The sequence below is a fragment of the Enoplosus armatus genome, chromosome 22 (assembly GCF_043641665.1).
Source record: "Enoplosus armatus isolate fEnoArm2 chromosome 22, fEnoArm2.hap1, whole genome shotgun sequence".
Lineage (NCBI taxonomy): Eukaryota > Metazoa > Chordata > Actinopteri > Centrarchiformes > Enoplosidae > Enoplosus > Enoplosus armatus.
The window spans coordinates 17,558,622-17,585,649 of record NC_092201.1 but is presented as its reverse complement, the minus strand read 5'-3'; the positions used below and the strand labels follow the sequence as shown (position 1 = coordinate 17,585,649).

General features: G+C 41.0%; 1 protein-coding gene across 1 annotated transcript; it reads right to left on the bottom strand.

The window, feature by feature from the left end:
• Nucleotides 1-240: 240 nt before the first annotated feature.
• Nucleotides 241-25,183, bottom strand: sult4a1 (sulfotransferase family 4A, member 1). Its single transcript, XM_070929264.1, has 7 exons — nucleotides 25,015-25,183; nucleotides 14,452-14,582; nucleotides 10,800-10,880; nucleotides 8,600-8,726; nucleotides 8,385-8,479; nucleotides 3,744-3,882; nucleotides 241-353 (listed from the first exon to the last, which is right to left on the bottom strand). Exons 1-7 carry the CDS (start codon nucleotides 25,181-25,183, stop codon nucleotides 241-243), a joined length of 855 nt encoding a protein of 284 aa, XP_070785365.1.
• Between the last annotated feature and the right edge of the window lie 1,845 nt (nucleotides 25,184-27,028).

Genomic DNA, 27,028 nt, shown 5'->3' with positions numbered 1-27,028 from the left:
CAGTCCACAAGGGTGGGGCTTTTGATGACTTGTTAGCGTGAGACAGATTGTATTCTGGGAAAAGTCTTATAGTGTAATCCCACTGCCAGACTGTACCACTAAACTTCAGACTGATTGGCTGAATGGAGATGTAGGAGTGTGGCTTTTGGCAGGAAGTGTGCACGTGTCGACCGCACTGACGGAGATCAGGGGTGTGGAGAGTAGGGAGGCGGTACGGGGGAGGGCGGGCTCAGGCGCTCCTCACAGACAGAAGTCAAAGGTCAGGTCGGACTTGCCCATTTTCTGTCTGTACACTGCGTCAAACTTTTCATTCATAGACACTGTGAAGACGTCCTTCCAAAGACCCACACGACCTGCGGGCAGGATACACAGGGAGAGGGAACAATTTGAAAACATAAACATAAACATAAACATTCAGCTGCCTTTCAACACAACCTGGATGTCCTGCCTCTCAAATTATTCCGAACGTGGTTTGGGTTAATTCCATGACTATGATCTGAGTTTCACACTCAGTTTTGAAAGTGAGCTATCTTTTTCAATCACACCTCACATGTTGAATCAGAATCAGAATCAGAAACTGTTGACTGAAATGACTCGTTATCAAAAATAAATCAACATGTCTTAATTATTTGTCACGGAAACCACAAGAATGAACGTCCATGCCCTAAATACCAAAACTAAAAGTGAAGATGGAAACATTGGCAACACAATACACACACATATATATGTGTGTATATATATATATATACATTAATTGATATATACATCATATATATAGATATATACATCATATATATTTATACATTGGCAATGTAAACATCAGTTTCCCATGCCAATAAAGCCCCTGTCAATTGAATTGAAACATTGTATTGCAACAAAAACTGTAACGGGAGTGAAGAGAAGCCAAAACGTCTTCTGACAAAAGATTGATAAATAAACCTGAAGATAACACGACTCACTCAGTTTGTGATGCACTAAGTGATTTCATTTTTAAGCGTGAAAGTTAATGCTTGACCTTTGAAGTGGTATGTTGAGAAAATAATCTTCAGTCAAAGTCCACTTACTAGCCTTTTTTCGAGCTTTCAAACGCATCTCACGGTCATCTACAGATGGAGTTTGCTGAGTTGTTTTGTTTGTTTGTTTTTTCTTTTTTTCAGATTATGACTCATGATTGGTAAGATCCACTACTACCACAGTGGGCAGAGCATATTATCAAAAGTCATATGACTAAAACAGATTCATTTGCTGATGCCAACTACTAAGCTACTACCAATACGGATACTCCCTGAAAAATCCCTTAATATACTACTATACGATATCAAGCAAAACTAGATGTGTATTAGATGACTGCTTGTCCAATATAATTTTTCATCTTTTCAGCAGCATGTTGTTGGGTGGGTTAATTCTTAATTTAATGAATTCACTGAGTCCTGTTCAAAATTTCCAGTTCCAACGCAATAAGTAAATCAGAATAATTGCACAAGATGTCCTGAAACTGCTATTTAGTTTTTGCTTCAGTACTGACATTGTCAGAAGTTATGACAGTGTTACTCTTCCGCATGATAAAAGTAATGTAAAACCCACATGAATTCTGACGATTCATCTGACAGATTATAATGGATGTTGTTTTTCTTGTACTGACAACATCGCATTCTATTCGACATGTTTCAGCCGCAGAGTGAATGCAGCCTGGCGTGGCAGTGACTCACCTGCTGCGTGTTAAGCCTATAGCAGACCAGACACCAGACTTCCATGCACTAAAAGAAAACACATGTGATGGGAAAACAGAAAAAAAAACATGACAGAAACCATGTAAAACATAAAATTAAAACAGAAATGGTAACATAAACCAAACTGATTAATTGTAACAAATTTGGGAATAAGGGTTCCACCAAAACAGGCTGCAGGTTGAAATCAAAGACTATGTACAGCCTATGGTTAAAACACAATCTGTGGTGTAGATGCAACATGTAGCCACATGGTGTTGCTCATACTCACTCATATCCATGTACAGAACCCCATGAGTTATGTAGATAATTATGGAAACCCAAAGAGTTCATTATTCAGTTAAAGTTATGTAAAATCCTTATTGTCATCATCAAGAAATTATTAAAACTCAACTAATTATTTTTAAATGTTATTTTGTCATGAAAATTTATAGTGACAAAACTTTATTGGATATCATTTTTATTTTGTAATGGCATATTTCCCAATGACACTTTTATTTCATGTCAAGTTTTATTTCATAATGTCCCATAAAACTATGTTAATATGAAAATAATACTCCTCTCTCTGTCCCTGTCCGTCTAATCCTGATCCTGTTCCAAGATTATAATCTCATTATAGTGTACAGTATGTGGGAGGGAGTTCAGTCATGAATGTATTTAGACTATATCAGATGACCAGGCCCAGTAGAGCTTCCATACAGTGTCCCGTCCTACTTAAAGCATTCACACTGTTCACTACAGGTCAATGACCTAAGATAAGTCTCCATACACAAACTCAGTGACCCCCGCCTTTAGCAGAATAAGAACCATGTACAACATAGTAGAAGAACCTTGCAGTAAGGCTTTAATTTACAGGTTCGTTATTTCCTAATAATTCATTGAAGGTGTCCTGGAAAAAAATGTATAATTGGTAGTCCTTAGGGACAAAGTTCAGAGACAGCTGTTTCTTAAAATAAAGTAAGCTAGATGTGTTTAATGCACAGTGGGGTAAGTTTGAAAGCTATGTTATGGTACTGCTAACCAAGCCAACCAAGACGTCACAAGATGTTTTGTAAAGGCATGTTGTTGTTTTTTTTATCATATTTATCTTTAATTATTTAGAAAGAAAAATAAATGATATAACAAGGTCAACGTAGGGTTGGGCTGGCTACCAAATGAAATGTTAGTCCAGACATTTGGCCACTTATTGATGAGTAGCAGACACAGTGGATTGACGTTGACTGTAAGGCAAAATGTGTTTGTTTGTTTGCTTTGCAGCATTTAGTGTGGACGAAATGAGCAATAAATACAATCATTTTTAAAACAAAAGGCAGTTTGAAATATGTGGATTTTTACCAAGCAGGGGGGTCTAATGATAGATGCTTTAAAGTTGCATTATGGGAATTGTAGGATCCACCTTTTTTGGTCCGCAGTTGCTTCAATTTTGACCATCTGCAGACTATCTTGCAAGTCTCCGATTTTGTGGAAGGGCAATACTAAATCCCTCTAATCCAACTGAAACTGATTTTTGCTTTGATTCATGCTGATTTATTTGGTGTTTTGCGACAACCTCTGGGGTGTCGAAAAGAAATAAGAAATGGATTGACTACATTTTAGATGTTCAGTGAGCTTGTAGAGTCTGTCCTTACCGCAGCAGCCTGGGTTCGATTCCGACCCAGGGCCCCTTGCTGCTTGTCATCCCTCTCTCCCACCTTTCTGCTCTCTCTGTCACTATCCATTAAAGGCAAAATGCACAAAGGAAAATGGGGAAAATGGGCAAAAGTCAACCTAGATCATGGGACACCAACAAACAACTGTAGAACAGATCATGACAGAGGCAGTCAAAGTGGTTTTAAGACACATTTGGTGGATGTGATGCTTGAAGATGCCACTTCACAGTGTCAGTGTCAGCTACAACCACAGCTATTTCACCCAGACGTGCTCAGGGAGCCAGAAACTCACAACTCTGCCTAGTTGGCAGACTAGAGGTTCTGATCAGTGTTGTGTTTTTCCTCTTCTATTTCCTCTGCCACTCACCCCTGCAGATGGACAGCGCCTCAGAGTTGCCGCACTGCTCGATGAGCTGGTTGCAGCTCTCCACCATGCCCTCCAGCTGAGCCTTGTCACAAGAAACCCCCAGGAACCGGGCTAATTGTTCCACCAATGTCCCCAGATCCTGGAGAGGAGAGGACAGGATAATAATAATAATAATAATAATACATTCTATTTATATGGCACTTTTCAAAACAAATGTTACAAATTGCAAACAAAACTACTGAATTACTTAATTAAGTAGTAAACTAGTGGTAGTAGAAGGTGATAGAACAAATATGCATATAAAAATACATATATACATACATACATACACACAGATACACATACGCATGCACACACATATACATACTTTGTACACATGCTTCGACAAATGCACATAAACATGTGCACATACGAACACGTATAACATTAGGCACATTTCATTTTGGGGGCCTTGACAGAAAAAGCCCAATCCCGTCTGGTCACAGAATAGGACCTGGAACAGCCAGAAGTAGCTGATTAGATGATCTAAGTAAATTATTTATCAAAATCAAGATGTAGAGGAAACCAGTGCAGTGGTGCTAGAACCGGTGTGACGTGCCCCCTTTTGTTAATGCCCACTAAAGGCCTGGCAACAGAACTCTGAACAAGTTGCCTCTGACTGAGCCAGGAATACAAAAATTTGCAATAGTCCAAATCTAAAAAAATAAAAGCATGTATGAGCTTTTCCATATCACTGAAGGACAGAAAATATTTTACTTTGGAAATGGTTCGTAATTAGGAAACGGAAACAAGCTTGAATGACTCTCTTGACCTGCTCTTCAAAGGTGAGGTTAGACTTAAACGCGATACTCGAAGCGATACGTTTCTGGCAGAGCGTGTGGTATAGGGAGCCAAGGACCAATTAGTAGGACTTCTGTTTTGTTATTGTTTAGCTGCAGGTAGTTTTGATGCATCAAGTCTTTGATTTCAGTTAAACAATTATGCAGGGGAATAAAACTATTAGGGGTGTTAGTCATTAGGGATGATGGGCATATATAACTGGGTGTCATCTGCGTAACATTGATAAGACATGTGGTGTTTTTGCATTATGTGACCCAGTGGAAGCAAATAAAGTGAGAAGTGGACTGGACCCCGAATGGAATCTTGTGGCACTCCACAAGTGATGTGAGCCAAGGAGGATGAGGAGCAACCAAGCAGTACTGAGAAGTTTCTATTGGACAGATAAGATTGAAACCAGTTAAAAGCAGGACCTGAGATATCCAATCCCCCAAACGGATTGAGAGAATGTCATGATCTATTGTATCAAAGGCCACACTGATGTCAAGAAGAACTAAACCCTGCATCTGCATTTAAAAGGTCATTGGCCACTTTAAGGAGAGCTGTCTGTGTGTGAAGCGAAAGGTCAAGGTTTCAAATTTTAAACAGAGGTGGTACAACGGCATGTTCAAAACTGGAGGGAAAGTGACGATAATAGAGACAATGAAGGGATCCACAGTGTCAGTTACCTCTTTCTGAAGACAAGTTGTAGACTACATTGTCCTATATTGTTTCCTTTAAAATGAGAGATCACTGGTGGCTTTGAGGCTATAACAGATGTAGTCATAACCAGTTCAACAAAATTGGCTCTGATGTCTGCGATCTTGTATATATATATATATATATATATAACACCATGATTGATGGTACTAAATAATACCCTAGGGTTATGGTGGTGGTCTGCAACTGCATAAGCAAAGAAAGCTTGATGCAAAAAACGTCTGTTGCAGAAGTTCCCCTCCGCTCAAACACATGTTCTTCTTGTTCCTACAGTTGGATGTTTTTGCTTCACTGTGCAGAATGATGTACGTGCAGAGTTTGACACTAGTGGGCTGTTTTCACATTTGTTTGCTGAAAGTGGAAAGTTTCTCTGAGCTCTTTGAAAATCTGATTTTAAGAGGCGGGGCCTTACAAGCATGATTTGTAACATCACAAATACACTGCCCATCCAAAAAAAAAGTTGCACACTCTAATATTTCGTTGGACCGCCTTTAGCTTGGAGTATGGCACACATTCGCCGTGGCATCGTTTCGATAAGCTTCTGCAATAACATTTATTTCTGTCCAGAGTTGCATTAATTTTACGCCAAGATCTTGTTTTGATGATGGGAGAGTCGGCCGCTGCGCAAAGTCTTCACCAGCACATCCCAAAGATTCTCAATGGAGCTGAGATTTGGACTCTGTGGTGGCCAATCCATGTGTGAAAATTATGTCTCATGCTCCCTGAACCACTCATTCACAATGTGAGCCCGATGAATCCTGGCATTGTCATCTTGGAATATGCCCATGCCATCAGGGAAGAAAAACCCCATTGATGGAAAGACCTGGTCATTCAGTATATTCAGGTAGTCAGCTGACCTCATTCTTTTAGCACGTAACGTTGCTGAACCTAGACCTGACCAACTGCAGCAACCCCAGATCATAACAGTGCCCCCACAGGCTTGTACGGTAGGCACTAGGCATGATGGGTGAATCACTTCATCCGCCTCTCTTCTTACCCTGATGCGCCCATCACTCTGGAACAGGGTAAATATGGACTCATCAGACCACATGACCTTCTTCCATTGCTCCAGATTCCAATCTTTATGCTCCCTAGCAAATTGAAGCCTTTTTTATTCCGGTTAGCCTCACTGATCAGTGGTTTTCTTAGGGCTACACAGCTGTTAGTTAGTCCCAATCCCTTGAGTTCCCTTCGCATTGTGCGTGTGGAAATGCTCTTACTTTCACTATTAAACATAGCCGTCAGTTCTACTGTTGATTTCTTACGATATGATTTCACCAAACGTTTAAGTGATCTCCGATCATGATCATCCAAGAGTTTGTTCCGACCACATTTCATCGTCGAAGATGATGGTTCACCACTATCCTTCCTGATTTTAATAATGCCTTGGATGTTTCTTAACCCGATTTTAGTAGTTTCAGCAATCTCCTTAGTTGTTTTCTGGCCAATAATTTGACCCTTCTGAAACAGATTAACATCCTTTCCACGACCACAGGATATGTCTTCCAACATGGTTGTTTAAGAAATGAGAAGCTACTCACCGCATCAGCTAGGGTTAAATACGTTGTTGCCTGCTGAAACATATTCATCATTGCAGTAATTATCCAATGGAAGGCTCTTACCTATTTGCTTAGTTAAATCCAGGTGGCGACTTTTTTTTGTTACAGCAATTCATATCAAGTAGAGGAGAAACAGCCCCCAAAATACACAGAGAAATACAGCATCTCAGATATGTTTTAAAATGGTGTTATTGTTGACAAATTGAGTCCTCTCCTTTCAGCTCTGAGAAATCGATTCTAAAAAAAAAAAACCCTATCTGCAGAAGAGAGGACATGTGCGAGTCTGTGCCTTGTAAACATGATAAGACCAGATAATGTAAAAAGGAACCTTTGACAAGGCAAAGGGCAAATATTGATCTGGTTATTTATGTTCTTTTTCTTTGACTGGAGAGTTTTACGCAAGAATGTTCTGTACAAAAGACAGATAGGATACATGTGTCTTCCACGTCTTGCAAAAAGAGGCATAGAGGATCGAACTGAAAAAGTCAAAATAGGTTATGGCTATAGGACAGTGGTGGGGAGGGGGCTTGATTTAGGGAGAAATGTATTTGCTCTAGTATGAAAAGGTTAAAAAAAGAGAAGCTTCCTCTACATGCATGGTCTTTGTCAGCATAGGCGTAGATTTGGTTATGGGCTTTAAGGACACGTGCCTACCAATGTCAAGGCCCTGCCTAATTGTCAGTATTTTTACCAATACTTTTATCTCAGATGATCTTGTCATTTTACCTCCATACAGTGCTACCGGTAAGATCTATGTAGAGTTGCCAGGTTTGTGTGTTTTCTGCCCAAAGTGGCCTGTTTTATTTACGAGCGAAAGAATTGCTGGCTAGCGGCAGCACCGGCAGTTGTAGCATCTGAACGGTGATGAATGAATGCCATTGTGAAGCGGTTAGTTAGTTTAGTTAGTTTTAATTAGTAGGCCATCTCTCCCCCTTTCGCTTTTTCACACATGGATCAGGAGATATTACTGTGTAGGCCATTATTTCATGTGCATATTATAGAGTAGGGTAAATTAGCCACAGCTTGGCCAACTGATTAGTCAGGCATCAGCAGCAGCTGCAGAGAGACACACAGACAGGTGAGCTCTGATGTCACAGTGAAATAAATGTCTGGCAAATTCATGTGCAGATTGTAAAATCACCCCCCAAAAAAAGTGGAAGTTGTTGATGAGATGGTTTAAATATAGATTCATGTTAGAGCATTGCTGTGGCTCGGTCATGAAGCACCCTCTTATCAACAGCAGGAAGCCAAATCAAAAGACTGGACAGAGTTACAGAATCTCAGGTGAGGTTTGAAGTTGGTTCAAAGTAGCACATGACCTACATGTTGTTATGCATTTACTGTATTGTAAAAATCTAGTTTTTTTTATATAAAAACCTTTACTCTGAAATTTGTATTCACAAAAAAAGTATAGAAATTATTTAATTATTTAAGATTTTAAAACCTGTTTCAAATCAGAGATAGGTTCATGTGATACTTGGAGTTACATACCGCGAAGCTAAGAGCTAGCAGACAAAGGCTAAAAAACAAGAGACGGTGAGGTTACCTTGTACATGTCTTCATATTTCAAGAAGAGGACATTAGAGTCCATACGATGTTCCCAGAATTCCTGAACATGTTCAAACCAGGAACCATATCCCACTTTGAGAGAGAGAGAGAGAGAGAGAGAGAGACAGCTGGATGAACTTACAATAGTCCGAGGACAGTGACAGAAGTGTCCCAGTGTCCCAGTCCCCCAGTAACCTATAGGTACATACTTACGCTTGTCATTCATGAAGCGCCGGCAGAACTCCTGGAAGGTTCCTCGGTAGCTCATGGTCCTGAGAGAGCGGTGGAACTGGTAGTAGGACACCACCAGGTCCTTTGGGTTACGAGCCATGTAGATCACCTAGAAGAGAACCACAACAATACTCGGTCAGACACATAATAGTCCCATGGAATGCTGTTGTTGAAGTACAGTCCTGTAGAATTTGGTTATTGGAGCTGATGGTTGATGTCCACGTGATGCATATTGGCAACAAGATGGCAGACAATATAAATATTTCTTCTTGACACATGAAATAATTATCAGAAAATAAAATATATATACATATGTATTAAAAAATATCAATCTTTAATTTGCATATAGGATTTTCTGCGCGCATCATATGTGATACATCCTGCTTTTTGGGCGGCATGGTGGCGCAGTGGTTAGCACTGTCGCACGGGAGGTAAAGCTGGTTAGAGCGGGTTGGGGGTTTGATCCCCGGCTGCCCCTGTCATGTCGAAGTGTCCTTGAGCAAGACACTGAACCCAAAGCTACTCCCGATGGAGACCAGCACCTTGCATGGCAGCTCGGTCGCCATCGGTGTGTGAATGTGTGAGTGAATGGGTGAATGAGACTTAGCTGTAAAGCGCTTTGGGAACCGTGAAGGTTTAAAGGGGCTATATAAGTGAGATCATTTACCATTTATTCATTTACTTTAATGGTAATTTATTCATCTCAATTGTTTTTTTAAGAAATGAATTTACATTATCTATTGCATTTGTTTATTTATTTATATTTCTTTGTTATATTTTTTAATATATATATATTATATGTGCATACACTATACTTATGTTGTATTTATATAATGCAAATATACATATGCATATTGTGAGTATTGACCTATTGTATTTTAAACAATTTAATTAATTGCTGTTATTTTATTACAGTGTACTTCAATCTCTAAAATCTGTTTGTTTTTAAATGTCTTACTGAGATGACATTTTAATATCTAATTGGTTTAATTAGATAATTAAAAGCATGTATGACATTATGCATTACAACGAAACGCAAAACATGAGGCAGACCAGAGGCACTTTTTCATAGTTCAAAGACCTATGTGTTGTGTTCGCACTGCAAGAACTGGGAACAACCATAGTTCTTAGAATAGAGTACGTAATCTCCCGGCTCAAGAGGAACCTTGAGTGACATAAGTGTACATTGCAATCAATGTATGTCGGACACAAACCAATGCAGCACCGGAATCACCGCCATAATTTTTAAAATGTGTAACAGCTCATAATGGTAGCCTTAAAAATTGTAAACACGGACAAATGAACCGACAGTGAAGTCCACGCTTTATGCAACGGGAAATACAACCAAATATCAAAAAACCTTGTGAATGACGTTGCTATACCAGCCGCCGGCCGGCTTACGTCACTTTGGTGTTCCTATTGGCGGTGCAAATGCAAACAGAAAAAAAGCCCTTGAAAGTATCTAGTTCTCTGGAGAACACCCCAGAGGGCAGTTCTCTCCTCTCAAGGAGTCCCCCGCCTAATGTATATCATATTTGATACATACATTTTCAACATATTACAACATCGATGTAATGTGGATCGACATCCTGGCTAACCTGGACTAGTTCCTCTGTCTGTGTGATATATTCGGCGTGTGCTATGCAACGGTTCAAATATTTGTTGCACTCATGGCAGCAGTTCAGTATTGACAGGTTGGTTGTGCTTAGATCTCTATCACAGGAAAATGAGGCAGGGCTGAGCTTCAAAAATGCTAATAAGCACTGAGCTAAGGTCAGGCCCTAGATGCAGTGTGGGTCCTTGTTGAACCCATAACAAATAAAAATAAAATAAAATAAACAACATGAATTCTTTACAGTCATTCATGATGTTCATCAGTCAGCAGGCTAGCTTAACCACCATAGCTTAGCACGTTACAAGTTAGCTGGTAGGTGGTCAAACAGCTGAGGAATGTGCCAGTGATTGTGAAGCATGAACAAAGCTCATTCAGCTGATGCTAATGCAAGCACATGTTCTGCCTGAACTAATGAACTAATGTTGTGTTTTTAAATGTAATAATATTCATTTGTTAATATGTCACACCTACCTCAAACATACCTAAATGAAAACCTCTTAATTAGCATCTTAATGTAATGCAAGTCATGGCTACTATATGTGTGATGTCCAGTCTCGGTGGACTGACCTTGGCCTCTCCATTGTGCATGGCTGTGGGGAGGAATCGATAGGGAAGATGGCTTTTGATCAAACGAGGGGACGTCAGCTCCTGTGGAAACACAAAGGTAGTCATAACTTTAGTCTTTACTCTGCAATTCACTTTCATATGAATGCTCTGTTGTTGCCTTATTTGCTCAAAAACTCACGAACACATAATCTGTAGCTCCATTTCTTGGAGATGTTTTCTCCCCAGGAATATATAAATAAAATTGCTTGTCAGCAACAGCAATCTCATATAGTTCCCTTTCTTGTCCTGGTGAGACAGGGTGGTGTGGAGGATGTGCGCTATGGTGTCTTCTGTTGATTAGTTGGAAGGGTAGGGAAACTGTAGTAAGTCCAGTGTGCTGGGTATTGAGGAGCAGATGTAATCCATGACCCGCTGTTCAAAGCATTTCATCACTACAGAGATGAGTGCCACTGGGCGGTAGTCATTCAGGCAGGCTTCTTGTTTTCTTGGGCATAGGAATGATGGTGGACTTCTTGAAGCATGTGGGTGTGACCCTGAGCCAGGGACAGGTTGAATATCAATGTGTACACCAGCGATAGTCGGTCAGCAAATAGCTTGAAGACCCGCCCACTGATACAGTCTGGTCCTGGGGGGGTCCTTATAGTCCTTAGACCACGCAACATGCTTCTGGGATTGCCCTCCTGGAATTGCAGTTCCACTTTCTTCCAGTAATCCCTTTCTGCCTCCTGCAGTGCATGTGTTTATGGCATCTCGGATGGTTGTGGTCCTTGGTTTCTGGTTGTGGAATGATTTAATTTATTATGATTTCGTATGTAACCCTTTCTGTCAAAAAAGAGAGATGGTGGCCTTTGACCTTTGTCCTACCCCTGACAACAAGGACCATGGGTGCATTCATACTCACCATCTTTTTTCTTCTATCTAAAATTCGATCTTAAATTGCTTCTGCCACACGTCATCGAGTCATGCTCCTTCAATTAGAGTCAGATTTGAGATATTCCTCCTCTGTCTCTGTCTCTATCTTCAATTATATAAATAAAGTGAAATATTAAGTTCTATATTATTTTGTATTTGCTCTTAATAACTTAATTGGACAGAGGAAAAAAACGTTTCTTGATCTTAGGCAAATTAAGAGCAAGAGGGGACCTTCTGGTAAAATCTAAATACAGTGCCTGAGAGAGGCTGCAGGTAATTTTAATTTCCCACTGCACTTTTTGCAATTTTGATCAAACATGAATAGCTTGTCATGGGCTTCACTGAGAATGAGCCCACCACAGTAAACTGCTGATAGATAGATCTATGATCAGGTTATGTTTGTCTTTTTTAACAGTAAATGTTGTAAAAATCATATAGTGTACATATGTTGTTTACTTTACGTGGCGTTTTCTTCAGTGGGGAGGGCATTTAACCATTTTAATGCCAGGGTTTGCGTCCCCGCAAGACTATTTTGCAACGGCACCGTTGCAGCATCTTGGGCTTATCGCCACCCATTGTGTTGGTTTAAAGAACGATGGCTTGAGCCTTGACACTTGAAAGTGTGGAGATAGGTCTGGTTATGTGAGACTAATTTGAAGTAGCAAAACTCGGTGACAGGGCAGGACAAAGGTCAATATGTGACTATCATAGCCATTCTTTTTTTGTTGAAACACATTCAGGTTTCAGATGTTGAAGGCATTTTAACTACAAGCTGTTAAGTGCTTAAGTTTTTATGCTTTGCTACGGTGAAAACTTTGGAAAAGTGCAATGGTAACAAACAGTGAATAAATCATGAGGTACATGAAGCATGTGACTTAAAGGTCCAATGAAGCTTCCACTGAAGAGACAAAAACTCAGATGTCTGTACTGTAACCTTTCTCAAATGAATACATGAAAGGAATGTCATACGTCATCTTGTTTATCTTCACGCGCCCAACTCATAATATTCACATAAGAGTAGTGGATGGAAATGCACATCAGTTCACTGCAAATACACTAGGTAGTTGCTACTGGTGGTGGCCAACCGTTGTCCCAGTTTATGTACTGCTTAGTTTACTGGCCACTCTTCTTAAAGAGATACTCCAGTGATTTAGTAATGCATTTCCGAAACGCTTGGGGACTTGCCAGACTCGAATTTGAGATATCCTGAGTTTTAGTCCCAATCAACCTTTAAGAAAAAGGATCTTACATACCCTGCCTGGTAAATGCCTACATCTTTCAAACGTCAAAACCCAGATTGTAACTCAGGCTTTCTGTTATAAATATGTAGCCCAAGCTGAGATAACTTGAGTGAGGGAAATTCCTATTATTGATTATGTGTTTTTCACTATGATCATGCTTTTCTCAGTATGAAAAGATGTGTCTTTTGTATCCACCATGAAATCAATAACGATGCTGTGAAACTGAATACAAGAAAGCTCATTCTAAGAGTTTAGCCTGGAGGGGAGATTGAGGCCTCCCTCTTACTTCTTCAGTGTGTTCTGAGAAATGAATGATGTATCTTCCCATAACAACAGGATGCGTGTCTATGTGGAAAAGTCCAAGGATAAAGGCAGGTGGTGAATGTTTGTGAATGTGAAAATTCTTAAGCAAATGACCCAGTAAGGAAAGGTCATGACGATTTGAGTGGCATCATGTCCAGTATTACAAGTACGGACAAGAGACTGTCTCTAGTCAGTTCTTATCTGTAATACTGATGTTGACTCATTGCCTGCAAGCAATTACAGATCTTTGTGTGGATTTGAATGTTGTGTCATCCTGGCATTTGATTACCAACTCTCCTCTGCATGAGGCAAGAAAATGATATTTCAGTTTCCACGACAACGTCATCTGGGTTACTTTGTGCAGAGCCACGGAAGCCATTATACAACTGTTCTCACAGTCACAGTTATGAGTAATTTGACCTTCAAGTGTAGAATCAGTCTTAATGGGATTAGTTGGGTGGTTACAAGTTTACTGCTTTTGATTCCTGGACAATAAAGGAAGTTTAAGGAAATGTGTGCTGAGATATCTAGTTTAACACAAGCTATTCAGAAAACAACCCATGCATTACATATATACATATATACATATATACATACATTCCCATGCATTTTAAAGTGCTTCATCCATTGCCAGAGTGGAAGGATTTAAGTAAATAACACAATGCAATGTACCCAAAAAAAAGCTGACAAGAGTTATACCTTTGCTGGGTTGTAATGCCGCACTATTCAGGAATAGATTGGGATAGCCAGTCACATTTTTCCTTGCTCGCACCTTGTAAGCCTCAGGGTCATTATGATTATTTTGCCATTATGGCCCTTCCAGACTTGTAGGTCTACAATTTTTGTTTGAACAAATATATATATAAATAAATAATATAAATCATCCAGCAGAGGCTTGCTGTGTGATAAGCCTTTAAAGCAACCTTGCTGTTCAGTTTTTCTTATGTTCTTATTACGCTAACGCACAGACAGTCTTTATGATTGCAAGCAAGACAAGCCTTGTCTTCATTGTGGTGGTGTGAAATGTTTCACATCCGAACAAGGTGTGGGTTTGTCGTAATGCTGCTACACCCAGCAGAAGGCATACCCACAACAATGCAAACTAGCAAATCCTAATCTAAAAGCCCCCACAGGCCCAGAACTCCAAATGGTTAAGTTGGCTAACAAAATCAGTGAATTGATTTCAGCTACATTACCTGTATGATGTCCAGGCCAGGTTGGGGGTACTCTAAGACAGGCAGTTGTTCATCGATGTTCATAAGCCCGATCTCATCTGGGTCTGCTCCCTGGCTCACTAGATACACAACCTCCTGAAGTAGACTGGTGCCTACGAGGTGAGAGAGAGAGAGAGCCAGAGGACTATCAGGACTTTAAGATGGCAGGAAGAGAACAATGAAAGTGCTTGGCATGTACACGGGGGATTAATAAAAATGAGACAAGACAAACTATTCACTGTAATTTTACTTCAGGGCATCTTAGGTGGTCACACAAGGACCGAACAACCACAAAGAACCACAACCTGTGGTTCTGTACTCTGCAGTTCCTCTCAGTCCCACAAACTGTGCTCCCATCAGCCTCATTTGTAGTAGCAGCAGGCAACGGTTTTCAGCAAATTTTTACAAAGATTGCTTGCTCCATAAGCGACAAACTGATGTTGAAAGATGCTCTTCAGCTTTTGAGATACCGATCTGAAATTTACCGCAATACATCTGCAGTCACATCAAAATGTTGTCATTTATTTTCATGAGCAGCGAGAATTTGCAGTAGCCGTTCACAGTAATGTTTACGGTGAAACATTTTGATGCAATGCAGGCTCAATTTTTGATAATTCAAAACTCTGGCAGGATCGTTTGTGGAAGACAGTCTGAAGATGCACTGTATCAAGGTTGTCTTCATAATTCCTGCCAGCATGACGCATCTGAACATTCCTGAGCCTACATTTTGGTGAAATTTTGGCAAAGCTGTAGCACGTACAACTGATTCGTTATGAAAGTTTTAAACTTCAGACAGTTGCTTTAGCGCCACCATCAGGACCCACAATGCCAGTCAACGAAGTTTGGCATAGGACTGGACCTATGTGCAAAATTTTGTTTATTTCCATGCATGGGAAGGCAGATTCCCTGGTAGGAAGAAGAAGAAGAAGATTGGCAATTCCAAGAGGGGCCGGCCCCTAACTAGCTGCTGAGCATGGGGGAGCACTTAGCAGGTCAAAAGCCAGATATTTCCTTCAGGAGTTGGTGGAGACCAAAAACAGAGCTAACAGAGAATACATTACAATACATTCATCAGTTGGGCAGAAACATTGTGTTGCTCTGTAGGTAAAGGTAATGGTTCAGCGTCTTATCAGACTACGATCAACTTAGCATTGCTACATTTTTAAGAAGCTATCTTGCCAGTGTTTTGCAGAAAAGGGTGACATGAACAAGACTGGCTGTTCTTGCTTAGAGGAAGATGTGCAGCCTCAGGCTGGCCACATGCTGGCTGTGAAACCAAATAAATCATGTAAGATTTTTGTCAGTTTCCTGAAAAGGCTTTCTCCCTCTAAAAGAAACTTTTATTTCTCATTCGTACCAGTTATGATGTATTTTGCATTCATGAAAGGGTTCAGTTGTGTTTGATACACAAATAAAAGTCCAAAATATTGAGACCAGGGATTAAAAATCATCTCCATGTGTAAAAAAGCTATGAACCTACCAAAAGAGTTTCTATTCAAACCAAGAAGGACTACTGAACACTATTGAACACCCCTTCTTATTCAGCCCAGTATCCCTAGGAATTAAGTACATACTGGCAGTCTAATGGAGGAATCTGGGTATGGCGGATGCCATGCTACCTGCCTTAAGGCATAATGTCAACTGTAAAGTTTGGTGGAGATGGAGTAATGGTCTGGGGGTGTTTTTAATGATTTGCCCTTCAAGGGTACTGCCATAGTTTGGGGAAGGCTTTTCCAAAGCCAGCTCCATAAAAAAGTGGTTTTCCCAGGTTGCCGTGGAAGAACTTGACTGGCCTGAGCAGAATCCTGACCTCCACTCCCTCCAACACCTCTGGGATGAACTGGAACACCGACTGTGAGCCAAACCTACCTACACCAGTTTTGGACCTCTCTAATGCTCTTGTGGCCAAATGGGAGAAAATCCCTGCTGCCAGGTTCCAATATCTGGTGGAAAACCTGAAACCAGAAGAGTAGAGGCTGATATAGCGGCACATTGATGCCCATGGTTTTGGAGTTCAGGGATCATACAGCACATAAGCGACATAGTTATTAGCATTTTTCTGGATGCATTTTATTACATTTTGATAAAGACACATAGTAGTGCAGATTTTTAATTAGCTACATGTTTCCAAAACGTATATTTATATTTCCCTATACTTGTAAAGAGTAGATCTTTATCTTAGTTGTTAACTCTGCTCTTGCCTTCACTTGAACATGTTACTGGTGAAAATATATATCTCCCAGTGAGGCCACATACCACAGTCACATCATATCGTTTAAAGGGGCACTTCAGGCTGACAGAGAGTCACAGCTCTATTGAGCCATGTATTCCTATAACCCTCAGCAGTAACGACTTCATGAGCTTCTTTGATGATAAAATTCTAACTATTAGAGAAAGAATTGACCACCTCCTGTCTTCAGGTGGTACCTTACCTTCGAACACCAGAATCTCAGAAACAGCTGTAAAACCTGATGTATATTTAGATTGCTTTTCTCCCATTGACCTTCACCAAATTACTAAAACCAAGATTCTTGAGAAAGCAGTCGCCAACCAGCTGTGTGATTTTCTACATGACAATAAATTGCTTGAGGACTTTCAGTCAGGTTTCAGAGCTCATCATAGCACAGAGACAGCACTGGTGAAAGTTACAAATGACCTTCTAACTGCATCAGACAAAGGACTTGTCTCTGTACTTGTTTTGTTAGACCTTAGTGCTACATTCGACACCATTAACCATCATATCCTATTACAGAGACTGGAACATTTAATTGGCATCAAAGGAACCGCACTAAGCTGGTTTAAGTCGTATTTATCAGATTGATCTCAGTTTGTACATGTTAACGATGAATCCTCCATGTACGCCAAAGTCAGTCATGGAGTTCCACAAGGTTCTGTGCTTGGACCAATACTATTCACCTTATATATGCTTCCTTTAGGAGATATCATTAGAAAATACTCCATACATTTTCATTGCTATGCAGACGATACCCAGCTATATTTATCGATCAAGCCAGAAGAACCTCAGCAGTTAGCCAAGCTCCAAGCATGCCTTAAGGACATAAAGACCTGGAAGACCTGCAAACATCTGATGTTGAACTCGGGCAAGACAAAAGTTATTGTTCTTGGCCCTGAACACCTCAGAAACACAGTATCTAAGGATATTGTTACCCTAGATGGCATTGCCCTGGCCTCCAGCGCCACCGTGAGGAATCTCAGAGTTGTCTTTGATCAGAACATGTCCTTTAACTCTCACGTAAAACAAACTTCAAGAACTGCCTTCTTTCACCTCCGTAACATTGCAAAAATCGGGAAGATCCTGTCTCAAACAGATGCAGAAAAATTAGTCCATGCATTTGTCACGTCTAGGCTGGATTATTGCAATTCCTTATTATCAGGCTGTCCCAATAAATCCCTGAGGACTCTCCAGCTGATCCAGAATGCTGCGGCACGTGTACTGACAGGAACCAGGAAAAGAGATCATATTTCTCCTGTAAAGCTTCGCTGCACTGGCTCCCTGTGAAATCTAGAATAGAGTTTAAAATCCTTCTCCTGACCTACAAAGCTCTTACTGGTCAGGCACCATCATATCTTAAAGAGCTCATAGTACCCTATTACCCCACTAGAGAACTGCACTCCCAGAATGCAGGGTTGCTTGTGGTTCCTAGAGTCTCCAAAAGCAGAACAGGAGCCAGAGCCTTCAGCTATCAAGCTCCTCTCCTGTGGAATGGGCTCCCAGTTTGTCTCTGGGAGGCAGACACACTCTTTACTTTTAAGGGTAGGCTTAAAACTTTGCTTTTTGATAACGCTTATAGTTAGGGCTGGCTCAGGCCTGCCTGGAGCAGCCCCTAGTTATGCTGCTATAGACCTAGACTGCTGGGGGACTTCCCATGATGCACTGAGCTTTCCTCCTCTCCCTCTCCATCTTTACACATTCATCTCCCTCCAATGCATGTTACTAACTTCATATCTTCCCTGGAGTTTCTTTGTGTTTTGTCATCTCGCAGGTTCCTGTGGATCGTGGTCCTGGTATGCCTGGCTGCTGCCACCATGGGCCTGCCTGACTCTCATCACTACGGTTACTATGTTTAGTCATAGTTCTGTTACTATTAAAGCTGTTATTGCTATTATTAATCTCAGCTATTATTACATCTGTAACTACTATTATCAGTCATATTTTCATTATTATTATAATTATAGCTGCTATTGCTACTGCTAGTGCTGCCATACATCTCTGCCTGTCTGCTTGTCTGCCTGTCTGTCTGTGTCTCTACATCTATCTCTCTCTCTGTCTCTTTCTGTCTCTCTATCTGTCTCTCCCCCTCTCTCTTTCTCCCTCCCTCTCTTTGTCTCTCTCTCTCTCTCTCTCCCTCTCTCTCCAACCCAAACGGTCAAAGCAGATGACCGCCCACCTAGAGTCTGGTTCTGCTCAAGATTTCTGCCTCTTAAAAGGAAATTTTTCCTTGCCACTGTCGCCAAAGTGCTTGCTCATGGTGGGAACTGTTGGGTCTCTGTAATAACATTATAAAGAGTCGGTCTAGACCTGCTCTATTTGTAAAGTGTCATGAGATGGCTTTTGTTGTGATTTGGTGCTATATAAATAAAATTGAATTGAATTGAATTGAACTTCAGCGATTTAGTACCGGACTGCAAGAAACAGATTAAATAAAGAACGGTCAAAGTCGATGCAGCAGAGATGAGATATTCAAGCTCCAAAAACAATGGATCCTACACTTCCCATTATGCAATGTGATAGCTTTCATTAGACTCTCCCAGCCTGGGGTTCCACATCTTTCAAACTCCATGTTTGTTTGTTTGTTGGTAAAAATGTGTAGTCTGCAAGTCCAAACTGAGATAACCCTGATGACATAATCAGGGTTATAATCCCCGACTTCAGAAAGCTCCTCCAGAGCAGCAGTCGTACTCCCACATGACATGTACAGTAAAATAAGGGGAGTGCCTCTTTAAATGTGCATCATTTTCATTTTGCACAGCATGCAGAGGGTCCAGATTGTACTGCCCTCTGTGATTTATGTGTGTTCTGTGTGTTTGCATGTGCCATGCAGTGCAGAGGTGTATGGCCTGCTGGGAGTCATGATTGAGCATATAGCAGATGTCAAAACAGTCATAAATGCACTGCCATCATAAACCGTAGCACAAGCCCACACTCCACCACCACCCTAGGTTTATAGAGTCTTGCAAATCCCATTGGCCAAGACTGTCACATGTGAGCCAATGGCATCACAGCACTGCAGCATCCCAACCATGAGGCCTGCCATGTGCTTTCTTTCCCTCTGCACCAGAAGACGGTAGATACACCAACACAGAGGAGGGGGAAGGAAACAGGAGAGAGGGGGAGCTTCAGGTTGCTTTTGGCTGCTTCTCTCCTTCCTTGGATATAAATGAATTCATCATCTTGTTCAATTAAGACAAACTCCCTTGTTTACAGCCTGGTGGACATGTATTTCTCTCTGTATATCTCATGCCTTTTGGAAGGTTTCCAGCACAAGACTCATTTGTCTCCATCCACAACAGCAATACCAATATCAAACATTCAAACATGAAGATCACCAGGATTTACAGGCCTGATAATATTAATATCGTGCAGAGAACTGCAGAGAAACAGGAGAGGCCAGCTGCGTGCTGATTTGGAAACCAGACAGGACATCAAGTTCAGATCAGGCGTTCATTGTGTTTGTGTACAAATGTGATGGAACATTCCACAGATGGCTGTGACAAACAAAGCGCGTGTTCTTGGTGCCTGTGCCCACACTGATGTTTTTGGTTTGGTACTTTCAGCCCTGGAGGTCTTAACAGACGTCACTGATTCTGAGCCTGAAAAAACAGATTTGATATCAGACCATCGTTCCCTGGAAATGTCCAGCTTTTATTTACTAACTAATATGTGGGATTGGGTGTGACCTCTGACTCTGCCATTTCATAAACTGGCTGTGATACAGGTCCTGACGTTGGTCAATATGGGCACATCTATTAAAACTAAGTAATGCACTGAATTTAGTTCAAATGCATTGCATTCTGTTTGGAAATGTTTGCGTACTTCCAGTGTTCTGTTTTGTTTTGAAACCGCCTCCCTGCAGCAATTTGGATTGAGCAGCTTCTCTATGGAGCTAAATCCAGGCCAATGGTTTTGATAACTTGAAAAAAAGATGGTCACTGAAAAACTGAAACCTGAAACTGAAAGTTAAGTTGTGATCTTGACCTTTGAAAAATAAAACAATGTATTCAAAATAAAAACTAAGTATAGTAAAAGTTTTTTTCAGTTTAAACATAATTATCATTCAATTGTGGAATTCTTTTGAATAAATAATTTATTTTTAGTTTTCATGTTCCTATTTATTTGATATTTGAGGTCTTGTTTTTTTGCCGTTTCAGACTTTTGGCCTTGATCTGACGTGAGGGGTGCGGAATCATGAGTGACAGCATACCAAATAAGGCTGAGGGCCTTCCTCAATCACGTTGCCTTCATGAAACATAGTTACTGCGAGAAGTATGACTCAAGACTTCCTTTATACCATATTCACACGATTGGCAGTGAAAAAACTGCAAGCTTTTAAAGCTTTTAAATGTAACAATATACAACAATGTAACTAGCACTACAACGGAGTGTCACGTGACTTAAAAAATGAGACCCTCCCCTACTTTCTCGCTTCCCTATAACAGCCTGTGGACTGATTTCTATGTAAAGGACTCAGGATGTTTTTTTCCAAAGGAGGTGACGTTATGCCCGCTCCCGAGTGCTTGGCCTCTCTTCAGCTCCATATTCAGCTCAGTCCGCTACCCTCAACAAAAGACCGGCACCCACCAAAACACAGAGCCCAACACAAAGTTCACGTAGCTTGCTTGTTAAGGCGGACGAATTGCTAGCTAGCTAACGCAGCAAAATGCTGTCTTGAGTGGATAACGTCAGCTAATTCATCCAGACTCCCAGGGCTAATCTGGCTGATTACTTGGCTCACCGTTTGCAAATCACTTTATCAGCCCACGACATGAACGCCAGATCCATGCGGCAGCTCAGTTAGAGCTAGCTGGCTAACATTAGCTTGCTGGCTAACAATATAACTAGCAAAAACTTAACATATCACGCAACCCTAGTGTATAACTAACAACTGCTTTCTACTAGCCAAGAGCGATGCAACATGTTAGCCAGCTAGCTGTAACTTAGCTATATGGCATGGATCTGGCGTTGGTTGCTTCGTAACGTTAGCTGATAAAGTAACTTGCAAATTTTAAGCTAGTTTATATCACGGAGCCAATGGTCCAAATAAAAATATAGGAACATTACAGATAGTAACGTTATTCTAAACATGATTGTAAATGAGTCTGGTGTATGTCACTTCTTTGTTTTAGCTCGCTCACCTACAGACTGCAGGCATGGGCAACAGGATGCTGACTGCCGTTGACTTCACAGCCACCTGTGTCATTAATAACAAGGACTTTCTGAAAACACCTTACGGAACCTTTAAAGCTATTTTTTTAATTGCTATACCGGGAAATTATCCCATTATTATTTGATATAATTTAGAGAATCCCACTCTTTTCCCAGTCAAAATGAAAGGTTCTGAGTTCCAGGAGAGTGTAAATTAATCAATACCCAGATGAACCATGACCAACATACAGTTAACACAAGGCATCTCTGGATAGAATGGGAGGATGCAGCACAAATCTATGCTTGCAGGGCAAAGCCTAAACAGGAAGCAGCATGTTCTTACACATGGGAGAGTTGGGAGGCTGTACTGCTTTCTCTCACAGTATCATGTAACAGAATGTGTACTGCAGTATGATGCAGTTACACTCTGCGATCCACTCACTAACATCTGCATACAATGCATTCCCACAATTTAACCCCATCAAGCATTATTCATTGCTCAAATAAAGTCCTACACTGTATGCTTTCACTCATTAATCCCTTTGACCCTTCTACAATGTTTCGCCAACATTGGTGAACTTTGGCACTGTTCATGCCTGGTATCAACATCTGTCCTGGGTGATCTGCTCACAAGTGGGCAGCTCTAATACCATTCGGAGGTGGTCTGGGCCGCATATGGCCACATTCTTTTAGCAGTGAGTACGTGAATGCGTCCTGGACCACATTGAAGGACCGCCTACTCGACTGATGTATGCACTCACTCGCTCATTAAAGTGTGAAACCAGAAGACGCCACAACAACTGAAATGGATGGAGTACACACGAAACACTCTGCCTCAACTCTCTGTGATTTACAGGGTTTCCAGATAGACAGATAGCTCAACTTGTTGTTAAAGTAACCGTTAAGTATAGCTGCTGTTAGCTAGTCAACCGTGCAGCTAGCGCTCCTCTGCCCGGACTGAGAGCTCAGAGTACCAGAGGAGTGTTGGTGTTTACACTACTAGAACAGGAGCTTTGGACCGCCAGGAGGAGGAGGTTAATAGACCGCTAGCTGCACGACTAACTGAGCTAATTAGCTAACAGCAGCTACAGTTGGCGGTTACTTTAGCAACGAGTAAAGCTATCTGTCCATCAGCAAACTTCGTAAATCACAGAGGGCTGAGGCAGCTGGAGGACATCAGAGGGAAAACAGAAAATATTTACAAATATACAAATACAAATGAGCAGTGGTTTGCAGACAGCTATGAGACGGGAGTCACTTGCTAACTTATTGTACCATTAGTGACCGAGCTAAGCTAATGCGCTACCAAGTTTGCCAACTGACCCTTACCAAGCTTGTTCAGGTCAGAGAGCTTTATTTTCCATTTTCATTAACTTTATATTAAATATAATGGTGTAAGGGTGGAGTAAACGGAACAGTAGCTCACCAACTACACTACAGTTTGGGAAACACACTGGATATATATGTGTTTTGTAATTAAATGGAGATGCATCCATTTTTGATAGACTGACATAATGTTTATGGAATAGTTGTATATATTATCATATATTAAGATTCATCAGAATTATTGAATTGATTATAAAGTCCCGTGAGGGGGAAATGCCATCACTACATCAAGCATCTAGACCAAATTTTTCGCAAAGATATGACTGAATTCCGCTTATTACCATGCCTGTATCTGTTTCTACACTAACAGTGGCTGATGTAAAGATGTGACAGTGATTCAACAGCACTGTTTCCCACTGATCTGGAATCATTTTTTTAATGAACTATAAGCCTTTCCCACTAACACACGTGTGACTCAATGCATTCTGTATTACTATCTTGCACATTGCAAATATTCTTTAAACGTCATATGTTGCACATGCCTGCACAAAACTGTATATTGTACATATTTATGTAGATTTTCTTCATTGTCAAATTTCTATTTTATATGTATGCTTCTTGACTTGCAGTGCTTGTTTTTATATTTCTTTATATTTTCTACATACCATGTTTATTGTTATGCACCAAAGCAAATTCCTTGTATGTGTAAATTTACTTGGCAATGAACTTGATTCTGATTGTGATATAGTTTTTACTTTTTAGAACAGGCTTGTTACTCAGAAATACAACATTTCATGAATGGATAGAGGTGAATATCATTGTGCCAGAGACATGAGAACCAGGGCCATAGCCACAGTGTTTAGGGCACAGTTCAATGTATTATTATTGATTAAAATGTATCAAAATGATTGAATTCTTATTTTTATATTTTGTACATACTCTAAATTATGCTACTTTTTACTCTTGAATGGGAGCACTGGTACTGTACAATTTCCCCAGGGGGATCAATAAAGTATTTCTGATTCTGTTTCTGATTATGAATTCATTAGGAAATCCCATGAGGAGAAGGTGTCAATGAAGGTTTCTTCTTGATTAATTTCCCTTTTGGTGATCACTACCTGTGCATAGTTGACTTTCTTCCATTATACGGAGTACAGGTGACCCTATGCTGCTGAGACGCTAAACCAGAACAACAAATACAATTCCTACGACAACAATCAAACTGCCCTTCTGCCTGCGCCGACGGCGAGCCCCAGCTGCCCACCAGCCATCACATGACCGGTCCCACCCAGTGCACAGCAGGGCACCGCGCACGGCATCCGGCCTGCAGCAGCGCTGCGCAACGGCACTCCGAAGCTGCATGTTATCACCAACTTCCATCCTGTGCGTGGTAGCGCGCGTGATTACGGTGGATGATGTAGTGCGTGTAAGCTGACTGATGCACCACAGACGGGCGTGAATTAATTAGGGCTACTTTGACTCAATTTGTTGGCACCTGACTATGAAATACACGCTTGACAGAGGCCTATAACATGTAGTCCTGCTGCACAAGCGCAACATAAACGGAGACGTTGGATTGCATTAGATAACTGTGACCCACCCAGCGCTGTTAAATATCACACACGGCCTGATTTGCAACTTTAATGACGACTGTGGCCTGTGTGTTATGCAAAATGAACCCTATGGCGGACCGGTTGCAACTTTGCTCGCTCTGTGCTTTATTCATAGGAGGAAACTTTAATAATCACAAGGGAAGCCTGCAGTCACCGCTGCAGTCGAAATCCAAAGACAAGGCGAGCACTGGGCGGAAGGTGACGCAGAGGACGCTTGTTTACCTGACTTAGGGTAGGTGACAATCCATATGTCGCTACTTCTGAGGGAGAAGTTGGCGATCTCCTCCATCTTCCCTCTGCAGAAGGGCGGCAGCCGCACTCCATCAAACTCGAAATATTTGCTCTCAAACTCAATCGGCGTGCTCGGCGTGTCTGCCTCGCTCTCGGCCATCCTCGAAGTGAGCCGCCAGTGCAAGAAAAAGAAAACGCCCGCGCGAACACCCACGCGAACAGCTTCTAGTTAAAGAAATCAAAGGGGAGGAGGATGATGATGGCGATGATGTTGGTTTGAAACGCCGCTGCCGCTCGCGTCGGGATGCTGATGCTCGCGGTGGACGCTGCTCGGCGGGCGGACGAGTTGACCTACAGCCAATCACGCGGGTGGGGAGTGATGTAATGCGCGCGCCCGAGGCCCAGCATCAGGACCACTCTCGTCGGGCCCGAGGATGCGCGCGCCCGCAGAGGACGGATGTTTCCCAACACATTATACACACACACAGAACGACACACTCCAGTAAAAACTATTATACTATATATTTTACATTATATTTAAGGCTGTAATAATGCTAATTTTGTGTTATAATCATATGGTCTAGGGCACTCAAGTACAATGTTGCTCCGTAAATCGTAGGCCTATAATATTCTTTAGCCCTTATTTTTAGGTCTTATAGTGCATCTGATATTTAATAGTCCGTCCATTTATCATGCTGGTATAATAGCCTACTCTAAAGGCTGTGAGTGCTTTTAACTTTGACTGATGTCTTGTTTTAATTGGGTGGATTTTTATAAATATAAAATTAATAATACTACTAATAATAGTACCAATAATATATATACTGTACCAATACAAATACTATAATGTCCATAGGCTATCGATATGTGCCCAGATATTCACAATTTCCTGCATTTTCATAATATTTGCATATGAGGAACGTCAGTTTTAAGCCTATGAAAAGGAATGATTTATCAAATTGTGAGTGTATTGTGAGAGTGGGTGCTGTGGACTTTCTATTCGTAATCTTCACTACTATTCATAACTGTGTGGACACAGTGTAAACTCCATTCATATTTCAGAATGCTCAGTAAGGCCTGCTGATCAACTGTTCAGATGCTTGTTATGATGGCACGTACAGTTTATAGGGTATGATAAGTTATGTGATGCATGCAAGTCTATCGGTGGCCGCTGAGTCCAATTGTATTTATAACACAAACCCACATTCAGTTACATTTCAAAATGATCACTATTGCACAATGAACAACTGTGAATAAGCTCATTATGATGTGCTGTACAGTTTACCACTTATATACCGCAATGCATTACATCCTAATGCGAATGTGTGTTAAAGTCCCCAGTCCCCCTCACTTCATCTATAACTCAATACATTAAGGACAATCAGCATCAATGTGCACAGCAATCACGCATATTCTTCGGGAAATACTTCTTTAATTACCATAATGTCACTGTAATAATCCAATATCAAAACTATAGTAATTAATAATACCCATAACCTTGTGATACCACGGTGTATGGTGCACTACAACGTTTCAAGTGACCTTATCAATATAATACTCTCAGGTCAATAGACAATTGGCTAAGATGTATTATTTTCATTGTTAGTTCATTCATGTTTTCTTTGCTTTGTGATATGTGTCTTGAACAGTATGTTACAGTTTATCTAGCTAATCTTTTTCAAGACTTCCTTAACTGTCTTGGCACAGCTGGTTCTCGCAGAGTGCAGTGACTTACAGGAAAATAGCCCTCTGTCTAGCCTTCTATCATCAACCATTGCAGCTAAGGGTTTCCTAAGCAGCGAGGACACAAAGTACACAAGTACACAAACTTCCCAACTGACCCAAATGTATCACTTGCTCTAAGGCCCTGTCCTTTACATGGTCACCATAGAAACATTCACCAGGAGTGAGAAATCTGCAATTGTTGGGCAAAGAGCACAGAAGCCAAGCAGGGGGAGGGGTTTGTGTGTGTTTTCTTTCTTTTCCTTTTTAAAGGGGTTCGTGA